Source organism: Branchiostoma floridae, chromosome 5 (genome assembly GCF_000003815.2).
Source record: "Branchiostoma floridae strain S238N-H82 chromosome 5, Bfl_VNyyK, whole genome shotgun sequence".
In the NCBI taxonomy this organism is placed as follows: domain Eukaryota; kingdom Metazoa; phylum Chordata; class Leptocardii; order Amphioxiformes; family Branchiostomatidae; genus Branchiostoma; species Branchiostoma floridae.
The window spans coordinates 9,129,946-9,154,621 of NC_049983.1; the positions used below are offsets into that span (position 1 = coordinate 9,129,946).

At 42.0% G+C, this 24,676-nt stretch overlaps 2 protein-coding genes across 3 annotated transcripts; one reads left to right on the top strand and one right to left on the bottom strand.

Annotated features, from left to right (window-relative positions):
- Nucleotides 1-95: 95 nt before the first annotated feature.
- LOC118416570 lies at nucleotides 96-14,636 on the top strand. The gene is made up of 14 exons (XM_035821726.1): nucleotides 96-172; nucleotides 6,461-6,717; nucleotides 7,246-7,352; nucleotides 7,822-7,960; nucleotides 8,398-8,504; nucleotides 8,851-8,907; nucleotides 9,144-9,311; nucleotides 10,535-10,665; nucleotides 11,249-11,331; nucleotides 11,568-11,627; nucleotides 11,901-11,985; nucleotides 12,156-12,214; nucleotides 12,421-12,531; nucleotides 13,143-14,636. The coding sequence occupies exons 2-14, from the start codon at nucleotides 6,544-6,546 to the stop codon at nucleotides 13,359-13,361; spliced, it is 1,500 nt and encodes a 499-aa protein (XP_035677619.1). The 5' UTR covers nucleotides 96-172; nucleotides 6,461-6,543; the 3' UTR covers nucleotides 13,362-14,636.
- On the bottom strand, nucleotides 14,603-21,263 carry LOC118416569 (EGF domain-specific O-linked N-acetylglucosamine transferase-like). Of its 2 annotated transcripts, XM_035821723.1 has the most exons (15): nucleotides 20,928-21,263; nucleotides 20,273-20,387; nucleotides 19,950-20,056; nucleotides 19,515-19,622; nucleotides 19,196-19,305; nucleotides 18,673-18,776; nucleotides 18,391-18,483; nucleotides 18,136-18,207; nucleotides 17,863-17,949; nucleotides 17,668-17,736; nucleotides 16,978-17,039; nucleotides 16,807-16,834; nucleotides 16,496-16,587; nucleotides 16,099-16,201; nucleotides 14,603-15,475 (listed from the first exon to the last, which is right to left on the bottom strand). In XM_035821723.1, the coding sequence occupies exons 1-15, from the start codon at nucleotides 21,176-21,178 to the stop codon at nucleotides 15,320-15,322; spliced, it is 1,557 nt and encodes a 518-aa protein (XP_035677616.1). In that variant the 5' UTR covers nucleotides 21,179-21,263; the 3' UTR covers nucleotides 14,603-15,319. The 2 variants fall into 2 exon arrangements, with proteins under 2 accessions (XP_035677616.1, XP_035677618.1); XM_035821725.1 differs by lacking the exon at nucleotides 18,136-18,207.
- Nucleotides 21,264-24,676: the final 3,413 nt, after the last annotated feature.

Genomic DNA, 24,676 nt, shown 5'->3' on the forward strand with positions numbered 1-24,676 from the left:
GTATTTAGTATAATATATGTTAGTGAAAGTTTCTTTCATATCATGAAATAATTACCAAATATTTGTCTACATCTGTCTATCAAGAAAAATATTACCCCTTTAGTGAGTGGACTGACCTTTGTTTCCAATGGCCAACACAGACAGACGTGTCTTTGATGATCGGTGAATTCATGTAGGTAATTTTGCACTTTACAGCGTTCTGACAAAATTCTGCATGCCCAAAGTGAGTTATAAGCTCGCTTGGTTGTTCAATACCAGTTAGGAATGATGTCTAGAACGTGGTAAACTGTGATTAAACGTTGCAAGGCCAAGGGGGGCGGTCCCTAGAAAAAATATCATGTCATATCTTGTATCCATCTTGCTATTAAATATAAATGTCAATTATGATGTCTCAAAAAGTAACTACTTGGACGTAAGTCTGATCTGTACAAAACAAATTCTACATTAAGTGCTTAACGTGGCAGCTCTCTGTAACCAGTTGTATCACATAAGGTTATAATTTGTGTAGCTTATAAATGCCTGAGGCAGGTGCCCCTTGCACCCACCTTAGTAATAGACATGTACAATGTAGATAGTGTAACATGTGTAGCTTATTTAGCACCTCTAACTGTTTAACATATTAGACTAACACGCATGCGTATATGACGTAGCAACAGACGCCCAAGAGAGAACCTCCACAGATAAGACGTCTGTGCGGAGACCTGAAGAATAAACAGCTTGAAAGTGCATACTGGCCTGGTGTCATCTTCATGGATTCCTACCTAGAGGCATAAGGACGGTCCGAGAACAGATAGGACAAGTTACATGGTGTTCAGAAGAGGGATGTCGACCCACAAACGTTGAAAAGAAACGAGGGATTTGGCGCAGAGAGAGGTAGGACAGAGCTCCCGAATTCTTCTCTCAGCAGGCGTCTGGAATTTGAGAAGCCCAGAGAGGTAGGACAGAGTTCCTGTTGTGTTTACTAGTACAGGCCCCTAGATTCCAAACAAGCTCCAGAAGAGTCAGAGCCACCTGGAGAGCAGGGCAAGAAAGGTCCACAGCGTTGCTTAGAGACCAGGGCAAAGGTCGACAGCACATCCATCAAGTCCATATTCTGGACAAGTCCTAGTAAACAGAGCCTAAAAAACATGGCGGAAGGTAGTTTAAGACAGCCAGCCTGTCTAGATATTAATGCAAGGAATCTTAACGTTGAGTGGAAGAAATGGAAGGAGGATGCACTACTGTACATTGACCTGAGTGTGTCAGATGATGCCAAGAAACGCAGAAAAACGTTGCAGTATCTTATGGGTGACCAGGCACGTAAAGTCCATGATACCTTGACCATCCAAAAAGCAAATAATGATGGGAACATGGTGGCGGTTGCCAAAGAAGAACAAACCGTCGAACAGATTGTAGAAGCATTCGACAAATACTGCAACCCGAAACAAAACGAAACCATTGAAAGGTACAAGTTCTTCACCAGAGCACAGCAAGCGGGTGAGACGTTTGATACCTACGCAACTCATCTCCGAAACCTAGCAACAGATTGCGGACTTGGAGCACTCGAGGAGTCACTGATCCGAGACAGGATCATTTGTGGAATCAACGATGCCAAGGTAAGGGAGAGGCTACTGCGTGAGAAAGACTTGACCCTTGACAAATGTGAGGAGATATGCCGTGCATCAGAGATCTCCATGCAAAATATGAGGATGATAGGGCCAACAGCCGTACATGCTGTCCAACGGAGAACACAGGCAACACCCCAGAAGCCTATGACCAACTGTAGGTACTGTGGAAAGAGACACCGACAGCAGAAAGAGGCTTGCCCAGCGTATGGCAAACAGTGCTTGAAATGTAAGGGCCAAAATCACTTCGCAAAGGTGTGCAGGAGTGCCGACAAGAGACCTCGACAGGTTGGGAAGGCACCAGCTCATGCCCAGAGGACAAAAGTCCACGCTCTGGAAGAAGATGACTACGTGATGACCATCACAGATGCAAGACTACGCACCGAGAACACGTTCAGTATGTCCAACCCAAAGTATGCAAAGCAAGTGCATGCCAAGATGAAGTTAGAAGGACGCATGGTCAACTTTCAGCTTGACCTTGGAGCCACATGTAACGTGATGCCGAAACAGACCTTGCTCAGAAACAAGATACAGTACAAGACAAATGGAGCACGAAGAGTGTTGAAGATGTACAATAACTCAGAAATAGTGTCAGAAGGAGAGACTGACCTGAAGATGATCAACCCCAAGACTGGGAAGAGGTATGTGGTGAACTTTGTGGTCATTGACTCAGACAGTATGCCGTTGCTTGGAGCGAACGCCATACAGCAGATTGAAGTAGTGACTGTTCATTACGATAGAATCCTAGCGATCCGTGGTAGCATACCCAGGGATAAGATAAGTACTGTCAACAGGCCGTTGACAAGGGAGAGTCTGATCCAGGAATACAAAGATGTGTTCACCGGGTTAGGAAAGCTGCCAGGAGAATGCCATCTAGAAACAGATGACAGCATCACACCTGTCGTACATCCACCGAGAAGAGTGCCAGTTGCAGTGAAGGAGCAACTGAAAGAAACACTGGATAGGATGACAAAGGAGGGTGTCATAGAACCAGTAGAGGTTCCTACACCATGGGTGTCAAGTCTAGTCACAGTGAAGAAGCCATCTGGGAAGCTGAGGATATGCATTGATCCCAGAGACTTGAACAACGCCCTGAAGAGAAGCCATTACCCAGCGCCGACGATTGAAGACATAGTACCTGAACTGACAAATGCCAAAGTGTTCAGCGTGCTGGATGCGAAGAATGGGTATTGGCAGGTGATGCTGGATGAAGAAAGCTCAGCACTCACGACGTTCAACACACCGAGTGGCCGGTATAAATGGAAACGCCTACCATTTGGCCTGAAATCTAGTCCGGAAGAATTCCAGCGACGGTTAGACCAGGCTCTAGAATGTCTTCATGGAGTTAAGCCCGTCGTGGACGACATATTGGTTTGGGGTGAAGGTGAAACCATGGAGGAAGCCACCCTAGATCATGACAAGAACTTGAGAGGTCTCATGCAGAGATGCAGAGAAAGAGGTCTGAAACTGAATGCAGAAAAGGTTCAGCTGAGAAAGCATGAAGTACCTTTTCACGGTCATCTCATCACTAGCGAAGGGTTGAAGCTAGACCCAGGCAAAGTGAAAGCAGTGAGGGAGATGCCAAAGCCAGAAGATGCACAAGCAGTGCAGAGGCTGATAGGTTTCGTGACCTACCTCAGCAAGTTTCTACCACAACTGAGCGACGTGTGTGAGCCACTGAGGAAGCTGACCCTGAAGGACAGCGAGTGGGCGTGGCTGGACACACACGACAGGGCCCTGGAGAAGATAAAAGAGATGGTATCCACGGCACCTGTGTTAGCATTCTACGACAAGACGCAAGAGTTGACACTGCAGACAGATGCCTCGAGCACAGGACTTGGAGCAGCTCTCACTCAAAACGGACAGCCGATAGCATACGCCAGCCGTGCGCTGACCGACACGGAAACGAGGTATGCCCAAATTGAGAAGGAGATGTTGAGTGTCACCTACGGATTGGAGAAGTTCCATCAATACACGTATGGCAGGAAAGTAAATGTGCAAACAGATCACAAGCCGCTCGAGATGATCGTGCTGAAGCCACTGCACGTAGCTCCCAAGCGCCTCCAGCGTATGATGATGCGCCTACAGCAGTATGACGTGACGGTAGCATACAAACCTGGAAAGGAAATGTATCTGGCAGACACACTGAGTCGAGCCTACCTACCGACCGAAGGGGAGAGAAGCTTAGCAGAGATGGAAGCTGAGCAAGTCAACACGATCAGCGACTCCATATCAGCACCAACACTAGAAGAGATCCGTGAGCGCACAAGCAGAGACCCAGAGATGAAGATACTGATGATGAACATCAGAAACGGGTTTCCAGAGAAAAGTAACATGCCTAAGAATCTGATGCCGTACTACCACGTGCGTGATAAACTCAGCACACAGGATGGACTGGTACTGAGGGGAAACCGTGCCACCATACCGAAGTCCCTTAGGAGACAGATGCTGACACGAATACATGCCTCGCACATGGGTACAGAAGCATGTTTGAGATATGCAAAGGAATGCATATACTGGCCAGGCATGAATGCGGAAGTCACAGACTATGTGACGAAATGTGACGTGTGCCAAACAGTCGGAACCAGACAGCAGAAGGAAACTCTGGTACCACATCCAGTTCCAATGCGACCATGGGAGAAAGTGGGCATAGACATGTTCAACTTCCATGGAAGAGAGTACCTGATCACAGTGGATTATTTCTCAAACTTCTTTGAGATCGACAACTGTGAAGAAACTTCAAGATCGGCCACCATCATAAAGAAGCTCAAGATGCAGTTCGCCAGACATGGTATCCCGGACATTGTCATGAGTGACAACGGACCTCAGTTTGCGTCCGCCGAGTTCGCGACATTTGCCAAAGAGTGGAAATTCCAACACATAACATCATCCCCAGGATATCCACAAAGTAATGGAAAAGCAGAGAATGCAGTGAAAACAGCAAAGAGGATGATGGAGAAGGCGCAGATGGCAAAGATGGATCCGTACTTGGCCTTGCTGGACTTAAGAAACACGCCGACACAAGGTGTCAACAGCAGTCCAGTGCAGAGGTTGTTTGGTAGGAGAACAAGAACAACCATACCGATGACCAACGAGCTACTCACACCAGAGGTGCAGAAAGATGTCCCAAAGAAACTCAGAAACGAGAAAGAAAAACAACGCCGCTACTACAATAGGCAGGCGCGAGATCTGCCAAGGTTGAGCATCGGAGACGTTGTGCGATGTCAGCCACATGGAACCAATACTAATCGTTGGAAGAAAGGCACAGTGGTAGCAGAAGTAGGGAACCGATCGTTTGAAGTTGAAACCGAAGATGGAGGAGTGTACCGCAGAAACAGACGACATCTGCGGAAGACACCAGAAACCCCACCTGCAACAGTGGGAACAGACGACGTTGACCAGGGAGATGCTCCAGAACCAACGGTCAACGACGAACCAACAACAACTGCTGCGCAAACAACAACGAGCGCTGAGCAGACCATGATGACCAGATCTGGAAGGATTGTGCGACCACCAGCACATCTGAAGGACTTCGTAAAGTAATGCATGTATGAGAAGACAGACATATTATAGATTTAGAGCAAGCATGTTAACTTACTAATACCCACGAGGAACCCATGGACCATGTCAAGAACAGAAAGGACTTTAGATTGCAAAGGACATGTGATCAAGAACAAAGAAAGACTATAAGATATGAGACAAAACATCATAGCATTGTGTAAAAGAAGTAATCTTGGAAAAGGGGATGTAACATGTGTAGCTTATTTAGCACCTCTAACTGTTTAACATATTAGACTAACACGCATGCGTATATGACGTAGCAACAGACGCCCAAGAGAGAACCTCCACAGATAAGACGTCTGTGCGGAGACCTGAAGAATAAACAGCTTGAAAGTGCATACTGGCCTGGTGTCATCTTCATGGATTCCTACCTAGAGGCATAAGGACGGTCCGAGAACAGATAGGACAAGTTACAGATAGTACCATTTTCCTCCAGTTTTCAAGACCTCAGGGAAACTAGGGACGTGCAGAAAACCGGAGGCAAAAGCTATCTTCCTGCCCTGGACACACAAAAACTGTTATTGCTAATCTAGCTGTCCTCGACTCGACTAGCCAGGAAGATAATGATTTTACATCTTCCAAGGCTAGTTGCATCAGCTGTCCCAAAGTTAGACATTTGCAGACAGCCTATAGGTATATGTTTGATTACTACAGCGCCCATCCTGTAGAACAAAGGTCATGATCCTAATTCGTGCACAGATGAAAGCCAGGACCTTTGGTTTGTGACCCACTGTTTATCAGATTTGTTTATTTGGCACTACAGGCTTTACCTGAAGCTCCCTCATACACAGGGCCATCAGCTTTATGTCACCACCCAAAAGGACAAATGCGATCCCTTACAACATGTACAAGCTGTGCCAGACCTTAGGATTGAACTCCAGCCCATGGATTCATGGCATTTGATCCATATGCCCAAGCAGTGGTTTGCATTGGCACTTGTGCCATGGGGACATGTATTATGTCAGTATATCGAATACGACATGGTGTACTGCCCGACTGCGGGTAGGATTCCCTGGAGGGTGATCTGACCCGTGGGAGGGCTGGGGAACGTGTTGTTTTTTATTCATATCATGCCAACCCGAGACAAATCAAGTTTATCGCAAAGGAACGAAGCAGTTGTTTGAATTTTCGACAGCGGCACACTCAAGCAAGTTCAAATTGTTCGAATCGAACTATGGAGCCCCAGCCATACCGTAAGATACGTACCACTACCAGTCAGAACACCGATATCAAATGTATATACGGACCGGGTATGATATATACTAGTATATGTATGACCATTATTCCTTTTGCAGGAGGCCTCGAGAGGTGCTATAAGATGAGGCTATTTGAAAAGATGTGTCCATAAGACCCCGGAACTGTCACTTCATCCTTAACAATGCCTGGAGCCAGACTAAACAAGAAGCTTCTTCTGTGCGGATTCTTCGTGGCAACCTTTTCAGTCTTTGGCTGGATGAGACTCTTATTCTTGATCAACTCCTATGAGTTCAAACCTAGAAGACACGCTCCTGGGATGACAAGCTTGTTCAGCACAACAGTACCGTACCACACGGTAACATGCACACTTTTAATATCCAAAAACAATATACTATATTAGATACTTGCAATGTGTCTAACTGGAAAGGTTTTCATTGATACCTTCATACCATATTACTTAAACTTCATAATGAAAGCATGATATGCTGTTGACGTCTGAATAATGTTGTAGGAAATATTAGAAAATCACAAATGATCATACTTGTGACACATGTGCCAAGGCACCTGGATTTGATAAAGACATTGTAGCTATTCCATTGATACATCGAGGAAGATTAGACATCCAAATAAGATATGCCAAATAATAGTTACTCAAGCAACTGGATATGCTTTTGGAAGTGGTATCCTCTGTTTCAATGTCAATGACAGAAGATAGCAGATGCTTATCATTTACTTACATATCCAGTTCCTTGAGTAACCATTATTTGGCATACAATGTATCTTATTACCTGGATGTCAAACCTCCATCCATCGTCGTGGTAATGTATTACTAAAACTTATATCACGAAAAGGGAAAATGATATTTTGTCGTTCACTTCTCCAGGACTGGTATAGACAGCACTGTTTTGGGAACACAAAAGAAAATTTCACCATAGGTAAACTGGAAGGTCTACTGGAAGGATGGCATTCAGCACAGCACCCAGGCTGCAGGTAAGGGGGTATAAATATGTATTACTGACATTCAAATGCCAGTAAACCACCAACATTTTTATCTTATCCTTATTCAACCAAAACGAGTGATTGTTATCATTTGATTGCTTGTACAGCATGTGTTAAAATACCATTCAAGGGGGTATAGACATGACAATTGACAACAAAAGGTGCTTATGAAGCTTCAAGGGTTTAAGCTTTATCATTACAAGTATTATTCAAGACTAGAGTATTTGTTCATTGATCTCAAATGATGTGGCATTTTTGCCTTTATTTTATTACCCTGAAGTAGCCATTTGGCTACCTACATGTATGCTCTATTACTAGTTGTGGAGGTTGGTATTAGGGAGAAGGTTCAACTTGTGGCAGGGAATTTTATTTGATGGGAATGTGACAAAACCAGCTAATTACTAGTAATATAAAAATTGGTGTTGAAGTAAGTTGATGACAATGGTAATTTTTTCTACAGAGAGTTACACAAAATATTCGACGACATATATGAAGTAACAAGAAAGTCTGGCCAGGTTGTGATACCGGACACCTTCCAAACAAAAGTGCTGAAGTGGCTGGGAAATAATTATGACTTACTGAAGGATGTTAAACTACAGGTAAGATTCAAGATAATGAAGATGTATAATCAAGTATATTAAAAAATTTTGTAATGTTTGTCCCCAAATGAGTTTCTGTTTTTAAAATTTTGCCTATTTTAGTGGTGAAATAGAAATACAAACTTGAACTGCATTTATGTCTGGTAGAAGTGAAAGTAAAGTGAAAATGGCCTCAAACCAGTTGGAGAGTTTTAAAGAGCATTTGCAGGTAGATGTGCAAAAGTTAGGTGTAACGGGTTGTTCAGTGTAATATAACCAGCTGCTGCCATGCCACGTGCCTTCGAAGCTGGTGTGTTACGCCGAAGGGAGGTTATACCGGCTATATAGAAATGTAGATACAGATACAGAATTACACATGCTGCAATTGTTGCATATTTTTGTGAAGATAATAGTGCAACATTTCATTTTTACTGACAGTCAATGATGATCTTCCACAGTTCGTGACCACTGTGTTCAACCTGATCACACATGAGAGTTCTGTCTTCAACCCCATCCGCTCCAAAAGACCCGGAGTTGCAACAGCAGACAAAGATGTAGCAATCTAGTATGTAACAGCTAGTAACTTATCAAGAATCAATTCCTAGATTTGTTGATGCACAGGTATAATGTGGTACAACATGGATCTATGTATCAAATGTATAAATCTAAGGCATATGAAAATTATTTTACTTACAGAGTATGAAGCCATGATGTTTTTACCAAACCATTTACTGTTGATTAAAAATAAGGAAGTAGCTGAACAGTTTTAGATGAAGATATAGTTTGCTCAAATTAAGACTCATCAGATCAGTCATCTGTGTTTTATAGTAGAGTCCATAGTTGAACAATTTTGAGCTTAATTCCAACACAAGGAAGACACAGTTAACTCATTTTTCCTAATGTTCTATCAGTGTGGATGAGTTGGCCAAAGAGACAGAGAATGACTGTGACTTCTGTGCATACCAATTGTAAGTACACATCATTTTCCAACCTTTTAGATGTCGTAATAATGACTTACAAGAAATGCAGTATGTTCACTTGGAGTTGCATACATGTAATACTTGCATACATGTGAATCTTTGAATGAATATAGACTGTTGAGTCATAAGTAAGTCAGTGGCATGTATGTACTATTGAGAACACCTGAGTACCAGCTTGTAGGCAGGCTATTTTTGTGAAATAACTATTATTGTTTCTATCGCAGTAAAACAGCAGAAGACACATTTGGCAGGGTAGAATCCACGCACTCCGCCACTGCGGCAAACACCTTCAAGTACGACAGTTTCCACGCCATCATCCTCCTGAAGACCCATCATCCCACAGCCTTCACTGAGGAACAGTTCATGGACTTCACTAACACTGCCATGAAATGGTATGTACTAGGGTTGGGTAGCAGTACAGAAAATTCAGGTACAGGTACGGTTCAGGTCCAAAGGATCAGGTTCGGACCTGAACCTGGACCTAGTTATCTGTGAACTTATCATACTCAATGGTCCATTTTGCTACAAAGGATTCTGTTTGGTGGAGTATATGACGTCCATTGGCTTTTTAGAGTCCTATCTTCATGTAAACAACTGCCTCTGTTTTAGACCAAGTTTGACTGTGGAAACTTGGTAAAAATTTCCTCTACTTCACTCGTTATTTCCTTAAAGGACAGCATCAGAAAATTTTCAATTCTTTATTTTCCAGTAGTTTACTCATTAAAAAGTTGATGTACGTCAATTTTTACATTGATCCGCCTAATATGACCCTGTAGACACGTTTGAACTTCGCGCTCTCCTCCTCTCCCCGCCGCACTGGCCGATGACGTAATGGCCTCGTTCTGATCGTCTGAGATTGTATGACGTCACGGATCCGAAACTTCTAGCCAGCCATTTTGCTCGGTGAACCTCGGTCCTCTCAGCGGTAAATAATCACCCCACCATTCTGGAGTTCAGTTTGTTGTCATTGAAAATTACTTTCGTGGACCTGTAAGTCGCATTGTGAGCTGTCTACGAAGCCATAGTCCCCGGGAGACTGAACATGAATAAGCTTGCCTGCGTGTGAACCGCGCGGCGACGGAACGAAATCAAAACAATGGTGGTGGGGAGGTTCACGCACCGTGCCATTCTGGACTATTACAAGAGCGAGTTCGGGTCAGTTCTTACCTTCTCCTTTCCGGACAGCACAGCGATAATTACACGTAAGCTTCCACGAATTTTGGTTGAATTCACAATTGTCCAACTGCCAGGGACATTAAAAAAATCATTCTCTGACAACATACCCTTGACAACAAACCGTTCATTAGGCGGATCAATGTAAAAATTGACGTACATCAACTTTTTAATGAGTAAACTACTGGAAAATAATGAACTGAAGATTTTCTGATGCTTTCCTTTAACTGTAAGCCCCAAAACACATGAACACCAATATAATCTGTTCATTTTCTAATTGATCCAAAATCTGGTCAACTGATTTTTTCAGGCCGTTTTTTTTGTGTCTATGTATTAAAAAAATATGTGGATTAATATGTTGATCACAAAACGAGCATACCACTGCCTGCGACTCACCTCTATTGTATCGTTGCAATACATAAATCAAATCAAATCATTTCAGGTTCATGAAGTGTTACGACACAGACAAGCAGTACCGCTACCCCCACCTGATGTGGGACAGTCTGCCCAAGGCCAGCGCCAGTCAGGTTCACCCACATGCACAGGCTAGTCTCAGTGCTGCCAGGCATTACGGTGGGTAACTTTATACATTCCATGATTGACATACATTAAGTTTTACATTCCTTTTAAGAGTAGCAAACTCAGCACTTTAATATTACAAAATCAAAAAGCAATTCTGTCTTTAAAACTACCTCTTATTCATTAAAAAAAAATTTAGAAATAGCATAACGAAAAGGATTTAAGTGCTCACTCCTTACTAATCGAAAAGAGTCAATACTAGACACATTCACAGATGAATGTAGAGTCTTGAGATGTGATGGTGTGTGACAGAGAACAATTTTGTTTCTGACTGAGGGAGAATACAATGTAAATGCTGTTTGTGCCTTGTCACAAAGTGACCGTAGAGTAAAGAAAAATTGTATTTGATGTTTTGGGATTAGATAGCTGTTTAGATTGTGTTTCATCCTGGATGGAATGTGTTAGGAGGGACATCAAGGCGTGTGGTCTATCTGCGGTGGGAGCCCGCTGGACAGAGCCGCATGGAAGCGCGGTGTGAAGACTCAGCCGACAGCAGCTACCCCTCTGTCAGAAACCCCAGCAGCAGCATAATCAAATACTGGATGCTACTTCTACATGTTTTTCCTACCACATTCAGGTATAATGGAACACATCCGCCTGTCAGCAGAGCACTATGCAGATCAACATGATGGCAGCAACTACTTTTCACACCTTTTACAGGTGATACAATGCATTTGCCATTATTGTATTGCTGACTTAGTAACTATTCTGGTCATACATCTTCGACATCATACTTTAAAACATGGTTTGTTGTGTATGGACAATGAAGAAAATGGACATAGTTATAGCACATGTAATACTCATACTCTTATGTATGTCACTGTATTCTAATGTATGATCAAGACAGTATATAAGGTGCTTATAATCTATATTTTGCTGTGTCTTTGTGTCAACAGATCCACAATGCACTTGGGTTGACCACTTTCCTTGGCAATGCCTCCGCTATGGCTTACCTGGTACGTTGGTCAAAACATATCATAGGTAGACTTGGACAAAAGAAAAATTCTATGAATACCTAAAAGAACCCCCTACGGTCTTATAAGTGATGTATTTAGTAGTGTATTAAACATTCTGATTGGCCACTTGGTAGTGCATTATACAGTCTGATTGGCCACTTGGTGAGTGGCATATATATATGTGGAACAACAGTTCCAGATCTTCTCCAATGAGAAGTGCCCTTCTAAGTTTTGAATCATGAAAGAAATTCTTTTATTATCTTGCCCTTGTAGACTCCAAAGAAAGACCATGAAGTCTTCATCATGAGCCGTACATCTGGAGAGGACTTCTTCAGACTTATCTACTACACCATAAGGAGTAAGTGTTGCTTTCTCCAAGACATGGGCAAGATAATTCCCTTACAAGATGTTGTGATGGTACCAAAGATAGTTGTTTCTTGCAAAGTGTTGATGTGATGATCTTTATTGAGATACAAGAGAATGTGCCCAGCTTTGATAGTAACTAACTGTGTTCTTTGTTTTTTCCAGCTTTTATAGACAACCTGAAACGTCCAGCCTTCAGCATGGCCATGTTTTTACCCAGACTGGTAAGAAAATTTTAAGATTAAGTTAACACAACTTCTATGTAGATTTAACGCAATTCCAACATCCATGTATATATAGCTTTTCAGGTACATGTATATGTTAATTTTGACAACACTTGTGCTAAATTACAATATCCTACCTAAGAAGAAGAAGAAGAATTTCTTAAGATCTAAACTGACACAAACTAATCCAAATTGGTCTTCTCTAGGAGCCGTTCAGTGCACCCACATCAGAGGACATCCCTGCTGTAGCCAGGATCATCACACGCGGTCCTCCTGACAACCCTAGGAACGACATCAGTGCCATGGAACTCTTCGCAGTAAGTGTCCATGCCTCTTTCCTGTATGACTTGTTTAGCTGGCATTTAAATGATACCGTCAAATCTACCTACAGTAGAAGCCATTTAATTACACAACAGATTATCGCACACTTCTTTTGATTGCACAAAATCCCAAACCGATGCGGTCCAGCTGGATAACCTTGCATTGTTGCACCACCCGGATAATTGCACGAAATATGCTGGCAAATTGGTTGTGCAATTAAACAGCTTGTTCTGTATGATGTCATTATGCCAGCACTGTTTAATTTTACTGTATGTCTGTTAAACATGGCAAAGTACTGCTGCTGTGGTCCATTCACCTGCCTATATGGTCAGGATTCAATTTTTGGTTTCATCTGTGACATCAATGAAAATCCTCAATAGTTCAAGGGAAAAATGGTCATGTTAGACAGGTTTCCACTATAGACAGAATTTTGAATGCTTGGGGCAATGTGCAAAATAATCTAATGGACCATCAAAAAGTGACCACAATGGCTAGATGGTCTTATGAAGAGGTGACTTATAACTTGTACACTATGCATGTACCTTTTACATGTAGCTAGCATCTCCACACACAACCATACAGAACTTGAAAATTTCTTCTGTTCCAGGCATCCAATGTGAATGTGGACCCTTTTACAGTTATCCAGCACATTAAGAACACCATAAGTAGAAACAAAAAGACAGCACAGCCATCCCCACATGTAGACAATGTCTTGATTGATCAGAAGAAAGAAGATGCACCACAGGCAACTCAGGACAAGCCAGGGATCAAACAAGACAGCAAAGATGCAGAAAATCAAGTACAAGAACATCAAGAAGTATTGTGACCACTCGGACAAAAATTTGTCAAGTTTTCCTCGTTTTCAAGAAAATACATATTTTATTAAGCCCCTGTCACATATAGCTGACTATGACCACCACTACTACTGACCAAGGTCATCATACATGTCTTGCATTGTCTTGTCTTTAAAAGTTGTCTGTGCCAACTGATAAATGCGTTATGACAAATAAAATGCAGAAAAGCCATATTCCTCTTATATGCAAGAAGAAGACTGAACTGAAGCTATAGTAGAATGGATTTCAGTCTAATCCCGACCCAATGCCAATTGTTTGCTTCGGTCCCGTTTTCAAGTGGGCTGGGTCGGGATGTTTGTGGAAACGAAAAGATAGAAGTTACTATCATGGAATATACAGAAATTATTCTCATAACTGATTTTATTACGTTCTGCGTGTTTTGTTGTCTCTTCTATTGTACCTTTCGTTACCAAAAGCTGCACGGCTGGGACCTGGTTTGGAAATGTTACCTTCATTAGCGAGTGGTTTGGGATCACAGTTATGGGCAGGTTCTGATAGAATGTGTGACAAGGGCTTTACTTTGCAATAGTTTCACTTGTCTTCCAAAATATAAGGCTCAAAAGTTTTGTCACAAAGTAAAAGGTGCAAAAAGGTGGTATGTTATAACAAGACAGCTGAATTTAGTATGTCACATACACAGCTATCCCCCCCAAAATCCTCAGTTTGCCAACATATGACAATCATACAGCTTATGTGCCCACACACAAAGACAAGTAAGAGATAGGGAAGAAATTTTGGTTCAGTGTATGATTAGAGGTGTAAAGGGAAACTTACATGTTTTAAAAAGGTGGTCTATGTAAAGTTAACATACATGTATAAGGTCCAACATTTGTTTTCGTGTGGAAAACTTGCAAGAGGATACAATATTGGTTTCTATCAACCAATCTGCAGTTAGCATGTTCTTAAGGCTCCTAAATGTTTTCTTAAGTTGCCCCTTTGGGTATTGATGCAGTACCTGAGTACACAGACTGATCATGTTATATTACCCGTCATTACAAATTGCTGATTTTGCATTCCAGTCGAACCCAAGTATCAGTACTATTTTATTCATTACATGTATGTGCAGACAAAATGCTGCAAAACTGAGATTAATACAGCTTTGCCTGTACTATTGAGATTTAGATCTTGTGTGATTGAATTGATTATTATTGATTGATATATAGTTGCAGTCATGCATCATGCAAAAAGGAATTGAAAAGAACTCTTATAGAAATATTACAGAAAATAAACTTTTATTGATACATGTACTGTGGTCTACTGTGTCATCATTAGATACTTTATGTATTCAGGGGATTCATAACAGGTTCAAAACTGTTCAATGCTATTGACAAAGATTTCTGTGAAATGCATCACACATATCTCCCGACATGATCCAGACATGATTCTGTGACTATAAGCCTTACAGAGGCTAGCCCCCAACATCCATTATGAATAAGAATATTGTGATGTCGTGAGAGCAATTCAGAATTTGTTATGAGGGGAGTAGGTCACACATATATTAGTGACTTAGAGACAGTTGTGCTCTAGGGTCCAGGCTTGGCAGTATCTCCCATGACTCAGGTTTTAGCTTGCCAGGTCGTAGCACAGTATATTTAGACACATCAGTCAGCACAAACAAAAAGAAAGACAACTTGAGAACAAGTCTAGCTCAAATGACTCTTCCACTGGTCGTGACAGAGAAGACAGGTTCTGAATTGTATGGGGAAGCGTAACATCCTGTCCTAGGGACTGCAACTATTCACAGTAGCATGTGTGTCAGATGAACAACAACAGCTCATGGATCAAACTCCAAACCTCTTGGTCCAGAGGCATGGAGGCATGGTCGCTAACCACTGGTCTATGCACAGAGTGCACAGCAGGACATCCCACCCAGCATCATCCACCTTAATCCGTTTATGGAAGATGACCTTACGAAGAACAAAGATGGTTGTCAGAGTTCCTCCTTTTGGTGCATGTGTCTGGCGGGAAATGCAGGGTGGTTGAACACATACGTGATGGCCTTCTCCATCAAAACTCTGAATTCTGTAGGGTTCACAGTGTAGTTCACAAACTTGTCATAGTCCCCTCGTCCCTTGTATGTGCCCAGCTGAAATAATGATGAGAAGAAATGTTACTTCTCTACAGTTATCTTCTATATCCGGAAAAAAAAGTGTACAACAAAAAATGGGATTTCCAGATCTGATAACAACTTTCGTTAAATTACAAAATGCTCTTTCAAAATAGGAACATTCAGAAGGAGAGCAGAGTCTGACATATTTTCCTTGTCAGGTAGAAATGTTGTTGGCTTCCTTTCCTAATCACAGCTACTTCCTACTACACCAAAAGGCAATGTTTTGCATAGGCCTTCAATGTCTGGACTTATCCAAAGGTTTGAATGACTAACTCCAATCTTTGTCAAAGAGTCCAATATTCCTTTACAAACACTGGAGTTGGAAAGTGGAAAATTTGGGTGAGTCCAAGCAGAATAAGATCAAAAGCTGGCAAAAAAAGTGAAATGGTGGCAGAGGAGTGAAGCTTCCTAGGCCGGCTTTACTCTTCTACCAGGTTTTGATACTATCTTTAATGTAGGATCTGCTTGGAGATTAAAAAATTTGGGTTATTTGGGTTGGAAATTACAGTTATAATTTGATCTACCGGTAGAGTGGCTTCTACCAACACGGACGAGCTTCCAAGTTGAGGCCCTGGATGTGTGCATTAAGAGAAAATTACCTGGTCTATCTGTGTCAGGCCAGCGTTTCCCTCCCAGGTGACATACCCGACCCCCCGCAGTGCAGCCAGGTTACGGTAGCACGACTCGTCACCACAGTTGTAGCTGGGAACATTTTCATACAAGATGAGGACAATTATAAAACCTGTTCCTTTACTTCAACAACATTCATTTCTGTGACTTTGTTTGAACCTTTGTTTTTTTTGGTGAGAACCTTGGCCTGCACTTTATTGAGATGGAGGAGGTAAGACAAAATAAAATATTATCAAATACTAATACTTACGACCAAGATATGCAAGCTGTAAAGTTGACTCTTTTTGCAATAAGATATCAGATAAGTCTGCAGCTATGATATAATACAGATCAGTATTGCAGATGAGTACCACTGTTATCACTCACATCTCCAGCAGACAGGCCCAGTCAGGTAAGAACAGTGTGTGGGTCAGCCCAGCACCATGGATTCCTATGAAGATATCTGTGTTCTGTGTGTGCTGAAATACAACAGAGAAAATTTGGCTAAGTATAACATTACACTTATTCTCCCTCATCATGTTGTATAAAAATGATAAACATGCTATAGACAATAAAAGATTTAGGGAAAGCGATGTGCATTGTCATGGCTATTCATTAATGTCTTTTAAATTTGCTATTCTACCATTATCTGATATCATGATATGATGATGTGACAAAACAAGACAAGCATACTTTACCTGTAACTGTTGCAGAAATGGCATTTCCCTGTAAAGTATGAGAATACTTTACAACGTTTTCACACATACACATTTCCTAACGTTTATGTCTTTCCATGTTTTCATCACCATTTCGCACAAAATATGACTATTAGTAGTATTCTAATGTTAGCGGAATAGAAGAAAACGTGCCTGTGATCGTAGTCAACCTTGTTAACGTGAAGTCTTGAGTCCTTTCTTAGTTCTGAGAGGAGCTGTAAAAAGAAAAAAAGTGGATTAGGTAAACTCAAATTGCTCCACCTCCTATGTAAAGTTCTTAAATGTTAAACCTCTTAAGGACACTAAAGAGTATTTTCTACTTTATCCACTAATGAAACTGGGACAGGTAAAAGTACAGAATATCTGATAGAATTCAGCCTCATTTTACGATCTTCTCTCCGTACATCTGCTTGGAGGTAATAGGTGCCAGGAAAATTCCGTCTCGGTAGGATACAAAGAAATCTATCTATGAAATGCTATCCACCCTTGTAAAAGATTTCCAAGGATTTGGAAGAGCTGCACTCGCCACTTGTTATTAATACGGCTTCATTCCAAATCAAACAACGCACAGTACCCCGTAACACAGTCGGTTAGCTTCGACCGTATATGTTGATCTCCAGAAGGTACGTTGCCGAATTTGAAAATCACCAGAAACTCGGGCTTATTTTCCACCTGAAATTTACTCCGGCATCACATATAATAGGACTGTACTCTGGTACTTCCCAACATCGACCGATCTCTCAAAATCGCACTATGTCCGAGAGAACACCGGGCGGATTACTAGTAAAATTTAGAGCTCGCATCGACCAATCGATTTTCACGTAACAGGAGTCCACCACTGACCTGGTCTTCATTCAGCACCCGTCGGAACTGTGTGATTCTGGACAGGAACGTGACTCGCAGGCGCCCGATCTGAGGAAAACACAGATGACAAGACCAGAAGAACGGCTAAGCACAACGTAATCAACTCTACAGACATTACTGAGACACCTTCATCAACGACACATCTCTCAGAATGTTGATTACAAAATATCTTACCTGGGGTTGTCCATGGTCTATTCCCAGTCTGTATAGGACATGGCGGGAGAAAGCACGTACAAGTCCGCTGTTCTTGCAGCCTGGTACCTGAAAACAACAACACTTTAACGTACACGAATATGACTAATGAAAGTTATAGAACGCAGAATCCTTATTAGGTGTGAAGTTCTCACATTCGTCCGACGGTCTTCGTCTTCAAAACCGTGACTTCTCACATACATGAATATAAAAAGATCGGTCCACTGGCGACTAGGGTCATAAATTCACTCGTACCAAATGTATGTTGTAGTATAATCCAAACGCCATTCTAGGCAGTAGGGGGAAGATGGCTTCGCGCACACACACCTGCGATGCACAAGAAATTAGAATGAGAAAACAACAAATTTTAAACAAAACGCAAATTGCCGGCAAAAGCGCAATCGCTTATCACGACTAAAACATTTGTGAATCGCGTTGTTGTTCATGTGTATTTTGTAGTCAATTTTGTGATTGGACAAGTCAAAATAAACTTACTTAAAATATACTTACCCGTTTGCCGTCGTAATCTTTCAGCTGCTGTATAGAGTGATCGGTGAAGGCTCGCCAGGTGGCGCCGAACAGGTCCTTGTAAGAACGTCCGCTCTGAAGTTCACAAAATGTATAACGATAGCTCACCTTTATCCACGGGGTAACCTATATCCATGCATGCTTTATCGTAAGGCAACATAAGATCACATAACACCCTCCATAAACAAAACGCAAATGCATCCTTCTGCTAAAAAATTAGGGAACCTGCCCGGGCCTCTTAAAACGTATCAAACACTGCCCTACCGTATCCCAGACGACAATGTTAACATCCGTGGAGAAGGAACCGTTGACGTGCTGGGAGACGTACAGGTTGAGGAAGTCACAGAAGTGGTGGTACATGTTTATACCTGCGGACATCGGTACATCTTGCATCAACACATACTACAGCCGGCGTGAAGCCAAATTTCTGTTCCGCCAGATTTTTTTCCTTGGGGTAGTGCGCTTTCGTGAAGTTGGTGTTTGGGTTGGGACTAGGGCTAGTATTAGGGTCGGGGTAGGGATTGCTTAGGGGTAGTCTCCACAACGCGACCCGTCCACCCAAAATCCTCCGCTCAGAATTGAAAATTAACGCGCCCCTCAAGTGTGACGCACTTCTCTCCCTTCAGGTATACTGGAAACCCCCTAGCAGTGTTGAGGCAAATATTTGACGGGCAGAAATTCGGCTTGTCACCGGAATACAACACTTATGACGATCATGCATACTTCTATCGTTGTTAAAAATTGATAAAAGCTTCTAATCAGGAGATTTTAGTAACGTGAAACCTACCTAAATCCAGCTTCATGAAGTAAGTAGGCGTGTCCAACATGACGTCACAGTTTTCGTTGCCTGTGGTTGGTCGGAAGTTGAGTGACGTAAAATTTTCCAGTTCTGCGTACCTGCACGAGTGCAAATACGTTGTGTGGTGCTTGGTTTAACTTAAATTCACGGCCAATGGCTGGATTTTCGCAACTAAGATGAAAGTTGCTATCTTGATGTATTGACTGAGGTACACATATACACTGTATGACTTTAATACTACTACTACTACTACATGTACTACTACTACTTCTACTACTACTACTACTACTACTACTTTGTTACTTACCAAGACATGAGACCGTGGGCTTCGTGTCCCGTCATGCTTTTCAGCCTGTCAGCTTTAACCTTACAATGGCCTCCTATGTCACCTGGTCCGAGTATATCTCGCCTGAACCTTGAAGATATGCAGATGATGATGAAATAAGTGCGTTATGACAACTCAAATCACACTTTTAATGCATTTTGCAAAATGCCTCCATGGCATAGCTTCACACACACCGGATTGCTCCTTTGGCAGTCGCGACATATCTTATAAGAATGCTTCTACAAGAATAGTGTAATTTAGAAAATTACAGTGACAAGTTACTTTTCGATGGAAAAAATCATATGTGTGTTATATCATTCTTTCACGAGCTATGCTGAAACGCTAAATATCGACGATTCGAAGCAATTAAAGTTGCGGAATTGCTGTATAATGGAAAGCTACTTTAAAATGACGCACCTTTTTCCAAAGTGGTTTTCCTGTATTCTGAGCCGACGGAAATCCAGGTAAAGGTTTCTCGCCCTGCAGTATCGCGCGTAGGGAGAACACTCCAGCCACGAGTCGTTCTGTAAAAAACATTTTCTGAGGTTCGAAGCCGTTTGTCAAGTTGCTCGAATTTTGACGTCGAACTTATATCAACAAGCATTGAGCCGTGAAGTAGGAAAGTTTTCAATGTTCGTTGACACTTGGTGCTTCCCTTACTTATATTTTGTCTCCATCTGTCGCAGATCGTAGTTACCAATTACAATAGACATTTGTCAATAATATTATGAAAGTCATACCTGACTCTGTGCCTCACACAGTGCAACGAGTTGTCTCTTCTGCTCTCGGACGTACCCAAACCCAGCCTCCAGCCAGAAACGTTCTGTGTTGGACAGTTTGTGGTGACGTTTCCGACTGATATGGGATGTCAGTAGCGAGAAAATATCGATAAGAAAATTGAAACACAATTCAATCTCCACAATTGAATTGTTCTGCCAGTTCATTCTAGTGACACTGAAGAAGAGTGATGGATGTCACTCAAAACGTCCGGAAGTAAATCTCCATTTTTACCCTGCTGAGGGATTGAAATCTAATTGAATATTGTTAACCTTGACGTCTAACCTTCATAAACGTATCGATAAGAAAATGATATTGAATCGTAAAAACATGATAGCAAAATACATTATCAGTATCTAATGTTCATAGGTCAGAAGCTGCTATATTATTAACACCATGGCTTATGGACCATTGTAAATCGGTTTTCTAAATTTTTAATAGTGATATTTTCAGGTTCAATTTGCAACAGAAGGTATGCTATCATTGCGAAGTGAATACGTAATATGCAGGCATCATTTTCTGGCACACATTAACGATTTCTGCTGCTGTAATCCTCAAAGTTTACCTATTCTATCCACCTTCAGTGCTCCCTTCGGCACTAAACCGTTCGGCCCATACCTTTCCCGTTCCCGGTCGCACACCGGCGGACTGTACCTAGACTCAGGAGGGCAGTCCTCCTCGTACCCCCAGCACGGCAGCCGTGCCCTGCGCCGCCGGTAACATCGCGTGTCATTCCGCACAGCTGCAGCTGCCTCCGGGTGCGAGTACAGGTGGTACGGCAGGTGTTCAGGTGGGAGGCGCAGGTGTGCTAGAGCTGGGCAGATGGGCTGCGTAGTGACGTCATTATGCGAGGGCCCTGGCAATGGCATCACCAGACCGATAACATACAGGTAACTTATTATTGCAGGCGGCCATCTTGTTCTTGATATTGACTGGTGAAATATGAAAAGAGTAAACAAACAAGAGCTTTTAAAAAAAGCTGGTCTTTCGCTTACTTATATTGTGTAGGTAAAACTTTTACCAGATGAGTTTCAGAACAGTTTCAATGGTATGAACTAGGGGTGGGTACTGGAACAGAAAATTCAGGTACAGGTACAAAGGATCAGGTGCAGGTCCGGACTTGATGGTCTGTGAAAACTTTTGAAGGGGCGATACTCAAAACAATTGTCCATTTCGCTACTAAGGAATTAGTGGAGTATCTGATTACCACTGGTGTTATAAAGTCCTATGTTCATGTGAACAACACTTGTTCTGTACGTTGACGTACAAAGTTTATTCAATTTGTTCTCGTAATTTATTGCACCAGTAAGCCCTTAAACGTATAGATGCCTGCTGATATAATGTGTTCATTTTCTAATTGGTGCAGCATCCAGTTTACTGATTTTTGTCAGGTCTGTGTCTGTTAATAAAATTGTACTTAATGAGTTTCAAAATGCAAATGCAGTTTCATTGTGGTATGTTGAAAGGAACGTTTCATTTCTTTTCGGAATGCAAAATTATTGAGATTTTGATTCATTACGTCAGTGGTTATGGGCCACAAACTCACTCCATCGGGGTAGCTTGGAATCTTCTCATTTGAAATCAATTAGATAAAATATTAGTCAGTGTATTTTACATATATCAAAGAGGGATACACTTTTGTTGAAGTTTCTTCCACGAAGATCCCTTGAAATTTCGAGTAGTAAGCAATTTTCCACATGCAACCGCCTCCCACCCCACGTCAGATCTCTGCACAATTCTGGATTTCATAGAGGTAATTCTCCACATCGTGACTTAGGCTCTGGGTCATTTCAACTTGAGAAGGATCAGAGGACTGATCGAAAGCGTCGGTATATAAGCGCTTTATTTTGTGCACGGATATATGGTCCTAAAATTGTAACATCGTAATAACACATCAAAATCGCGACACCCCTTCCCAACATGCGACACTCCCTTGGGACAAAATGGTGGCGCCCATGGACGCCAACGAAAACAATATACTAGTAGGTTTTGTTATCGCAGGCCTGTAATGAATTGCTATTTGTTCCAACATATGCAACTATACAAAAGTAGTTGTCTATACATGCGACGTTCCGGGCGAGCTCTCTCCGGTCACCGACCTTCCAAAATTTCCACATGGCTGGGGAGGACGCGAGACGCCGCCAGCGAGACCCCGACGGCTGTTTAATAACACCAAGGAGGTTAAAAAAGACCTCGTCAGAGAACTTGATGCTGTGCCTTTAGGAGATTCATAAATAGAATAACTGTGACAAATTCAGTCGGTAACGATTTTTGTATGCAAAAAAAAAATCAAGTTTTATTTGACTCTTTTGACAGTAGACCTCCACAAAACTCAGTAGATACATTGTATATAGCTTTCACATCTTTCCTGTATGTACAATGCTCACAGTTCCCTACTCAAGTCAATCTATACACTGTCACCAGTCTTCACCAAACACGATTAGAATGTGCTAAGATTCAGGATGGATGCTTTTTTTCCGTTCAATGAATGTTGATCAAAGGCAGATATTTCCTCATGATAGCCATCACTTGAGTTGTACAATGTAAAAGTGGAAAGGACATCATATTCTGATTGTATTTCTTCACTACCTGCTAGCAGAGAGACTGCACCAGTACACACTATGAACATGTACAGACTCCAGATGTTACAGAAGGTATGAATCCTTTATAAGAATAAGGCGTACTAAAATTACATACCGGTAATTATAGGTTTGTTACAATGGCCATTTCTACACCAAAATCTTACATCATGTCTGTCAACCCAGTTCACATGAGATGGAAACAATTGGAGATTTCTTTGATCCGACCTGGTCCTCCCCTCCCCCATCTAAGTTTGTGCTACTCAATATCACTAGTTCATGAAAGGACTTACTATACAATGGACTAGATATCCTTTACCATATGAGATGACCACAAGCTGACCAGTGTAAAAGCTACAGGTGGTAAGTTTTTTGAAAGCCCATGTTCCCAAGTTTCTGAAGGATGTATAGTATCCTGTGTGGTAACCATGTGCTACCGCCCGACAACCATCTGTTTGAGATCCTTGAGGCTGTGTTCTCTGGCGACCTGCAGGGCGTGGTCCAAGGCATGGATCTGCACCAACAGCTTAGCTACCTGCTTAATGCTCTCTCTGTAAGGAAAGGGGATGCAAAAATGAGCGAGTTGTGGGGTAATCAAAATATGTTACAACTAGACACATGTTTGATGTAGACACAGGCTTTGTGGCACTGGAACTAACCTATACACTGTAAAAACCGAAAACTCTCCTTGTTTTAAATATGAGGTTCAACAACCAAACCTCCAAACAACCAAACAATCAAACAAATAATGATTCTCCAGAAATTTGGACTTCAGGTCAAATAGCAAATGTAACATAGCCAGACAATATAATTACTGTTGGTCACTTCTTTTGTGGCCAAGAGCATGTTATCATTTTATTTAGTTATGAAGTTTTCATAGCTTTAGAATGCTACAACAAGTACTGTGGATATTTGCCAAATAATGTTAAATTTTGGACAATACTTACGACATTTGTCAGTTTCTTAAAAACATGAAATCTGTAAAAACAGGTACAAATCAACATTTTACCCGTCATGCATATGGCGCATCTGAAGACTAAAAGCAATGAGGTTAAAGAAGGACTAAAAGCAAGGAGGTTAACCTCCTTGCTAAAAGTCATATTTTGCTGTATAGTTTATTGTGTCCACCCCTTACCTTGCTTTTCTCCTGTCTATGTCGGGACAGCCGATGCTGTTCTTGTGTAGGTTGAAGTTTAGGAAGATTTTAGGATCTCTTTCCATTGCAACTACCATCTCTTTTTAACCTCCTTGATCATTACCACACGGCGTACGGTGAAAATGGCACATAATGGGTGAATGTTGGTGAAACACGGTGAAAATGTGTCACCCGGATTCGCATTGTTCCCATGTAAATATGGAAGGGTGAAAGCAAATATTGCACCTACGTGACAAAAGAGTGAAACATGGTGAAACAAACAGCAATTACGTCATTGTGTGTTTCACGAGCTAGCGACGTGCTCGCCGCTGTCCAGTCGACGGCATTGGGACTGAAGACTGCCCGCCCAGTTCCTCAGCGCAAGCCGAGGATTTTTTTCGCATTGCCGCTAGCTCCGCAAGCCGTGGAAATATCTTTGACACTGGGATTGAAGACTGCCCGCCCAGGATTTTTTACGCTTGCAGCTAGCTAAGACGTGCACGTGATCGCAATACGCACCTCTGATTGGTTGATCCTACAGCTGTAGGGGGTTCCCCGCTATCTACTTTCTTTGCTGCCCCATGATGCTTTGCGCCCACCCGTGTCAAAGAAAATTTCTTTTACATTTCTACGCACACAAAAAACGCTATATT